This window comes from Carya illinoinensis, chromosome 16 (assembly GCF_018687715.1).
Source record: "Carya illinoinensis cultivar Pawnee chromosome 16, C.illinoinensisPawnee_v1, whole genome shotgun sequence".
NCBI classification, from domain to species: Eukaryota; Viridiplantae; Streptophyta; class Magnoliopsida; order Fagales; family Juglandaceae; genus Carya; species Carya illinoinensis.
The window spans coordinates 7,098,586-7,107,226 of record NC_056767.1 but is presented as its reverse complement, the minus strand read 5'-3'; the positions used below and the strand labels follow the sequence as shown (position 1 = coordinate 7,107,226).

The window sequence follows — 8,641 nt, the reverse complement described above, 5'->3', positions numbered from 1 at the left end:
AATAGATTTTTAGGTGCATGTGTATCACGACTCCAAGCCGAGATGTGGTATTATCTCGGTGGAGGTCCTCTGGTCACTCGGGAGCAGAATATACTAAGTGACATCCATTGGGTTGTCGCTGGGTGACAACAAGCTCAGATGATGCAGCAACGCTATCATGCCCACTCTATGGCCTTTCTTCTGGCGGGAGGTAGAGGATGCCTGGTCATGGTACGCGCTAGGTGTGAATCTGAGTATCGCTCGTTACGAAGTCACATGCGTAATCGTTACCTGCAGTGTGGTGATGAGAGCTAGAGTATGCAGATGATCCTTAGGGAAAATCATGATGCATACGGTAAAATTGGATAATTGGTTTTGATAATTAGATAATGGGTCGTTTTCTGGGAAAAGGATGAGTTTTGGTTAAAGGACATGTGGACCATTTTCTGAAAAAATTGTGATTTTTTCTATGTGGATTTGATTAATGGAATTATGTGGAGTATTTTCTGGAAAAATTTTGGATTTTATGTTGGGTTTGGAAAAGAAAATGGCTAATGTTTTAATGGACTGATTATGTTTTGGGCCAAAATGGGATTTTGGCGTGCGTTTAAAAATATTCATTTTTAGAAAAAATGATTTTTGGATCTCATGCATCTTTCATCATGTGCATACATGTTTGTTGGTTGCATCTATATATTTTTATCTTGTGAGTTGTTTGCATTATTACTTACCTGAGGTATCATCCCATGGTACCATAGATTTTGATGTAAATGAGGAGGAGGCTGAGCCTGAGGATGCGGCTTCGCCAGAGGAGTGATCGAGGATCACTTTCTCATGGGATAGGATTTATGTTCCACTGTTGTTTATTGTATTTTGTTTATTTACATTTTTATCGGAGAATTGTATTACTTTTGAAACTCTTGTATTTAAGTGAACTTGTATTTAAATAAATTCTGGTACTTAGTTGATCAACTTAACTTATCTGTTGTGTCTGTTGTCTTACATGTGTTGCATGTGCACACACTTAACACTTGTCGTTGGAGTGTGTGACCCTTGTTGTCATTATTCCAATATCTCGATTTCCACGTGTCCATACGTGGGAGTTGAGGGCGTCACAAATGACATAGTTTTGGTATGGTAAGGGGCTGGGTTTTCATGCACATGGGCTGGACCCTCCTTTGCAGCCAAATCACACCAATTCGATCCAAAACCCATTAGACACTAAGTAACCTACTATCCTAACAACTTGGGCCCCATTTTTACCAAAGAACAGATAAAGAGGTAACCAAATACAAACTGTATTCTTATATGTTTTCAAACAAATGGGCCACCACTACAACATATATATCCTTTAGCTCTCATTTTCTATTCTATTTTTAAGGTGCTACTACATACATAATGAAATACACATCTTGAAAGCTGATTTTGGTGCAACCTAGTTTCTAACAAGGCAGGACTCATCTGCTGCTCCTAAAAAATATAGTGAATAAAAAAAAAAAAATCATGGGGTTAATGAATTTGGTCTCTAGATATAATAGCTGGACTTAAGTTTCTATAAGATTCACTTCACAAAGCATTTAGAACGTTTTGTATTGTCAAGTACAATAGGCACGTAATAATTGATATATGGTGGATGGAAAAAAAAAAACTGATATTTGATAGTTAGCATGGCAGGTGAGGAATAAGATACAGTGAAGCTATCTCCAATGGACCAGTGTAAGCTCTGTATGATATCTTGTTAGGAGATGCTTGGGGAATAAAATGATATAAGAATTTTGTGAATAGTAATAAAATAGTTTGTAAATAGTAATCAAATAGTTTGAGTTAGTATTTTTTTGATTTTGGGAATAGAGAGAAAACAAATTAATAAAAAAACATAATAAATTAAAATATTATTATAATATAATATTTAGTATTATTTTTATTTTGAGATTTGAAAAAGTTGAATTGTTTTTTGTTTGAAGGTTGTAATGATTAGTTTAAAAAATTATAATAATTAGTTTGAAAATGTTTGTGTTTGAGTGATGTTTAGTAAGTAAATTAAATAAGATAGGATGAAAATTATTTCCAAACATCCCCTTAGTCCTTTAAATTCTTGTATTAAATATCATTACTGAGTTTGTCCTTATAATTTATTCAGGTGGATGTATTATACAAAGTTGTCTAATATTTTTCCAGTTCTGCTTATGTAATATTGGATGTATGTGATTACAATATTGATAGGTTTCTTATTTCATTTTCTTCTTTTAATTATGTGAGACTGTTTGCTGCGAATTATATTCTCAATAAATAGTCATTTTATTAGTTTATATTAAACTATTTTCCTTGAGTTAAATTCGTGAAAAAAAATTCCTGGCAATCCGGTGGGATATTATTTTCTACAGAGGTTAGAGAGAGCAATCCGGTGGTAAAGGAAAAAGCTTGCATAATACTTGAGATCAGTTTAAATCACTTCTTAATTAGAGAAGATATTTATGATCTTCTTATTTAATTTATTTCATAGAATTGATATATTTTTTCTATTTATCTGATCGAATTAGAAGCATGATTTTATTTTTTTTCTTTTTTCTAGGTAACAGGGTGGGAGATTTGAATCTTGGTTCTCTAGTTGAGAAATCCAGACTAATGCCATTCGAGCTATTGGTGAATTAGAATGGCTAATATAAAGAAAGATTCCTCTTTTCAGTTGTCTCACAAAAGATCCTTAATTCGGTGGAAAAAGACCCAAATTCAGTTTAATTTAAGCAGTCTCACATCAGATCCTAATTATTGTGTTGATCTCCAGAATTTTGGTCGAGCAACATGATCGTCTTTTATTGCCTTACTCCCTTTGTTTTTATGTTAGTGATCATGAGAAAGCTGATCGCAAACTTAGCTTGAATAAAGACTCGTAATAAATTAATAACAATAATAAGAACAAATCAGCCGGCCCGATACTACAAGTGCTGCTTGATCAAGCTTTCTAAAACAATGATATTTATCGCCATCGTCGGATCATGATCATCATGAGAGATTCATGTCAAGAATGATTATATATATATATATATATGATCATAAAAAATAACACTTACCGGACTAATTGTAACCTATCCTTCCTAGTTATTTTTAAACTTGTAAGCCATTATGGCCTGGAATGACGTAGCCAGTACGAGTAAAAGGCCCCCCGCTGCCGACAGAAGCAACCACGGCTTGTCAAAATACTCCCGCTTGAAGCTCGCCCACTTCCACATCCACCTATTTCGATAATGCTTGTCCACATCCTCGAACAATTTCCCCAAATAGAAGCACTTATCATCGAGTACCAAGTCCTTGCCCGCACTGTTAATGAACTGCGCAACCTCGGAGTCGTTGGCAAGGTAATTGTCAATGACATTGCGCTCGCGAAGGTACTCACGTCCCCCTTGGTGTTCACCAGGCAGTCCAAAAAAGTAGCGTAAACCGAAAAGTACTTGTTGCTTCTCTGGTGGCTTTGCTCGAATGCCACACAGTTCAGCAACAGACATAAAGTCGTCGATGGCTATGTTTGGCATGTCAATCACACCTCTCTTGAATCTCACTTCTAGGAGGCTGAGCGCCATGACCGGACTGACCTTAATCCCCGCTAGCCGGAGCTTCGAGATGCAGTGAATGAATGGAGAATCTACAGACAATCGTGCTTGTCCCTGTAGGATATTGGATGGCATTAAACTACTCCAAACCAAGTCCAGCAAATGCAGGACCACCGTATGTTGAGGGACCACCCCATGTGTGCCATCCACTATGTGTGCCCATGTGTTGGTGGTGTCCAATTCACATGATTGTGTTCCTCACATGTGAATTGTTGAGTGTTTAGCTTGTGCATTCCAGCACATATGTGGAGGGAGATGGGTTCAACCTCTCCTATAAATAGGAGAGGTCATATGAAGGGAAAACCATCCCATTGAGAGAGAGAAGCAAGAGAAGTGTGTGTAGTGTGCCATTTGAGATAGAGTTGTTTTGAATATAGTGTTTCCGCTCAGTGGACGTAGGCAAATTGCCGAACCACTTAAATATTGTCTCTATCTATTTTGTGTTTATTTTCAGGGTAGCTCAAGGCACAACAATTGGTATCAGAGCCAATTAGGTTCTTTTTGTGGGGTGGAGTTTTGGTGTGGTAGTGTGGATACGTACAGTCTAAGGAGGTTCTGTCTAGGAGATTGGAAATTTTAAGTGTGTCCATTGTGACCCTCCAATCTTTCCTGGAAACTGACTTAGTGAGGTACTATTCATTTCTACGGTAATTCATCAGAGCTTCGGTTCGTGCTACCCAGAAAATTGCAGTTGATCAAAATCAATTTTTGATCACACCACAACGTTCCTCTCGTCAAGACGGATCCGTTGCCACAAACGGCATCGAAAACGAACACCGGAGGAGCCTGCATGCGCCCCTAGAAGATCTGCGCGTGCACTGCTGTACTCACGCGCCCCCACGCGCTCAAGAGCTGGAAGACGCGTGAAAGACACGCGCCACGCGCCCCACACAGCTTCAGCGCGTGTTATACACGCGCCCCATGCGCACGGAGCTGCTGCGCGTGCACTCCACGTGCCCACGCGCCGACCAGTCGCCCTACACAGCGCGTGCATCTCACGCGCCAGACAGATTAGAACCGTCCGTTTTTCAGATCCATTTTGGGCTTGATCTAAGCCATCCGGAGTCCGATTTCAACGATCAAATAGTGCTTTCCAACTATTTGGATCATTCCGGACTCATCCGTACGGTTAGAATTTTGAAATTTTGTGTCTAAATTTTCTAAATTCAAATGGAAAGATCTGGAAGAGATAGGGGCTCTGAAAATGCCAGTAGCTCTGGACGTCGGTCCACCGTGTCAAATGCCAAGTTTGAAGTTGAGAAGTTCGATGGAACAAGCAACTTCGGCATGTGGCAGTGTGAAGTCATGGACGTTTTGATCCAACAAGAGTTGGATATTGCGTTGGAAGGAAAGCCAGACGATATGACTGATCAGGGTTGGAAGAAGCTTAATACTCAAGCTTGTAGTACAATCCGGTTATGCCTTACCAAAGAACAAAAGTATTTTGTCATGAGAGAGACAGATGCTAGGGTACTTTGGCAGAAATTGGAGGATAAGTTCATGAAGAAGAGCATTGAGAGCCGTTTGCACTTGAAGAAGAAGCTCTTCAGATTCCAATTTCGTGAAGGTATTTCAATGACTGAACATCTGAATAGTTACAACCAAATTCTTGCTGATTTGTTAAATTTAGATGTTAAAATCGAAGATGAAGATAAAGCTTTACTTTTGCTAAATTCCTTGCCTGATACATATGAGCATTTGATTACTACTCTATTGTATGGGAAGGAAAAGATTAGTTTTGAAGATGTATCTAGCTCTTTAATTAGCAATGAGTACCGGAGAAAAGATAAACAGGTACAACAAGATACATCAAGTGAAGCGCTAATAGCAAGAGGGAGACCACAGTCAAGGTATCTCGGAAAGAAGAAAGGTTTTCAATCGAAAACCCGAGCCACATCAAGTGGTCCATCAGTTGGAAGAAATCTCGCCAGAGAAGAGTGTTCCTTTTGTCACAACAAAGGACACTGGAAGAAGGATTGTCCCAAACTGAAGGGACAACAGCAGAATCAACCCACCACAGCCAATGTCGTGGACAGAGATGATGATTCAGATTTTTCCTTGATAAGTTCATCATCCATTTGTCATTCCAATGAATGGATTATGGATTCCGGATGTACCTATCACATGTGTCCCAATCGGGACTGGTTTACTGACTTCACAAAGATTGAAGGTGGAACAGTACTTATGGGCAATGACAGTGCCAGTAAGACTCAAGGAATAGGTAGCATTCGGCTAAAGCTACACGATGGTAGCGTCAAGACTCTGACAGAAGTTCAGTACATTCCGGACTTGCGGAAGAATCTCATCTCACTGAGAGCTCTGGATTCAAAGGGATTCAGAATCACCATTGAAGACGGAACTCTCAAAGTACTAATGGGAGTTCAGGTGGCTATGAAGGGTTTGAGGCGAGGAAACTTGTACTTCTTGCAAGGAAGTACTGTTGCTGGAAGAGCTTCCACAGGCTGTGAGAAGCTAGATGAGACTGATGCCGACACCTCCAGTCTGTGGCATATGCGTATGGGACATGCAGGAGAAAAAGCTTTGCAAACACTTGTGAAGCAAGGCTTACTCAAAGGTGCCAAGACTGGTAAACTGTCTTTCTGTGAGCACTGTGTATTGGGGAAGCAGAGGCGGATTAAGTTTGGAACCGCGGTACACAATACACAGGGAATACTTGACTATGTACACTCCGATGTTTGGGGACCTACCCAAAATGCATCTTTGGGAGGTAAACATTGGTTTGTGACTTTTGTGGATGATTATTCTCGTCGTGTGTGGGTGTATACGATGAAGAATAAGGATGAAGTGCTGAAAATCTTCCTTGATTGGAAGAAAATGGTTGAGACTCAGACCGGCAGAAAGATCAAGCGGCTCAGATCTGATAATGGAGGTGAATACACTTCAGATCCCTTCATGGAAGTATGCCGGAGAGAGGGAGTTGTAAGACACTTCACAGTACGAGGTACACCGCAGCAGAATGGTGTGGCAGAACGAATGAATCGTACTTTATTAGAGAAAGTGCGATGTATGTTGCTGGATGCTGGATTCAGTAAACAATTTTGGGCTGAAGCTGTGACATATGCCTGCCGCCTCATCAATCGACTACCCAAATCTGCCAATGACGGGAAAACACTCACTGAAATGTGGAGAGGTATACATGCTACTGATTATAACTCTTTACATGTTTTCGGATGTCCTGCTTACTATCACGCTAAAGAGAGTAAGCTTGATCCTAGAGCCAAGAAAGCAAAATTCTTGGGCTTTAGTACTGGTGTAAAAGGGTATAGACTTTGGTGCATAGAGTCTAAAAAGGTGATCATCAGTAGAGATGTTACCTTCAACGAATCTGAGATGCTTAAGTCACATAAGCATAGAGATTCCAGTGAATGCAGCCATGATAGCGAAACACCTGGTGATTCGCAAAAGGTGGAGTTTTCCACTCGAAAGGATTCAGGAGAAACAAATGGAGAGCACGGACAAGATGAGGTTGATAGTCCAGTCACAGTACCTCCAATACAACCTGAATCAATAGCAACCAACAGACCGAGAAGAGAGAAACGTGTACCGTCACGTTATGCAGACTATGTGACATATGCATTACCAGCTGAAGGGGGTGAGATCCCAACCACTTACAGGGAAGCCATACAGTCCAGTGAACAAGTTGAATGGACAAAGGCAATGAATGAAGAGATGCAGTCTCTTCACCAGAACCCGACTTGGGAGCTTGTGCTGCTTCCAAAGGGAAAGAAGACAATTGGCTGTAAGTGGATCTTCAATCAGAAAGTCGTCACCGGGATCAAGTTCCAACACTGTTTGGACTTGATTAATATCTCATACTGCTGAGCACCTACGGGTGCATTGGCGCCTTAGGGCGCATTTGGTAGCGGAGATCTCTCATGGCAAATGAACATTTCGATAAAGGGATGAAATCATTGGAAGGATACAACATGTAGTATCCTAATGTGGCACACTTGGGTGGAGGGGGTGATTGTTGAGGGACCACCCCATGTGTGCCATCCACCCACCCCATGTGTGCCATCCACTATGTGTGCCCATGTGTTGGTGGTGTCCAATTCACATGATTGTGTTCCTCACATGTGAATTGTTGAGTGTTTAGCTTGTGCATTCCAGCACATATGTGGAGGGAGATGGGTTCAACCTCTCCTATAAATAGGAGAGGTCATATGAAGGGAAAACCATCCCATTGAGAGAGAGAAGTAAGAGAAGTGTGTGTAGTGTACCATTTGAGATAGAGTTGTTTTGAATATAGTGTTTCCGCTCAGTGGACGTAGGCAAATTGCCGAACCACTTAAATATTGTCTCTATCTATTTTGTGTTTATTTTCAGGGTAGCTCAAGGCACAACACCGTATTCATGCCATCAAAGTTAATATCACGAAAGAAAACGAAAATAATAGCAAAACCGGATTTTTTCATTCCTTTCTGGAAGAATTGCAAAGCATCATATATCAGCTCGGATCTACTGCTCTGTACAGAAATATTATCATGGGTAAGCACATATATCTCTTGCAGAAGGAAAAAGGGATCTGATTCTCAAGCAGGAGAAAGTCCCTGTAGAAATACGGTACCATCCATGCCAAGGCTCCAAGATCAGATTCGCTGGAGTCGACTTCTTCCTTCGTGAATGCAAATATTTCAATGATTTCTATTATAAAACAAGCATCAACAACCATCATTTCGAGAAATACAATGCCATTGACTTCGAACTCTTCAGAATAACACTTTCTGATGTCCTCTTCAAGTTGGCCTATTCTTTGCAAGCAGCGCTTATAGATATCAATTTGCTTGTCTTTATCCATGTTCTTGGCCAGCAATTCTGTACGCAGCACATCTTCTGTTAAGCAGTACTAATTTCTGGATTAGGGAACGTGAGGCTGAAAACAAACCCACGGTCCCAAATTTATTTCACCATCTCATCTAAGTTTACGAAGACTACTGATTTTAACGATTTGTACAAATTTAAAAAATTAAGTCTGGTGCTTGAAAAAGATGAAATACACCATGAAAATATATATAAAAAAATCTACTCTATTT

General features: G+C 40.2%; 1 protein-coding gene across 1 annotated transcript; it reads right to left on the bottom strand.

Annotated features, from left to right (window-relative positions):
- Positions 1–3,074: 3,074 nt before the first annotated feature.
- LOC122298758 (UPF0481 protein At3g47200-like) lies at positions 3,075–8,406 on the bottom strand. Its single transcript, XM_043108618.1, has 2 exons — positions 8,176–8,406; positions 3,075–3,641 (listed from the first exon to the last, which is right to left on the bottom strand). The coding sequence occupies exons 1-2, from the start codon at positions 8,404–8,406 to the stop codon at positions 3,075–3,077; spliced, it is 798 nt and encodes a 265-aa protein (XP_042964552.1).
- Between the last annotated feature and the right edge of the window lie 235 nt (positions 8,407–8,641).

What these genes read in the sequence shown, in the direction of transcription:
- LOC122298758 (XM_043108618.1), bottom strand. Translation starts at nt 8,406, where the DNA reads ATGGATAAAGACAAGCAAATTGATATCTATAAGCGCTGCTTGCAAAGA. An exon ending in TTGGAGCCTTGGCATGGATG is followed by an intron (nt 3,642 to 8,175) that starts GTACCGTATTTC and finishes AATATCCTACAG; the next exon opens with GGACAAGCACGATTGTCTGT.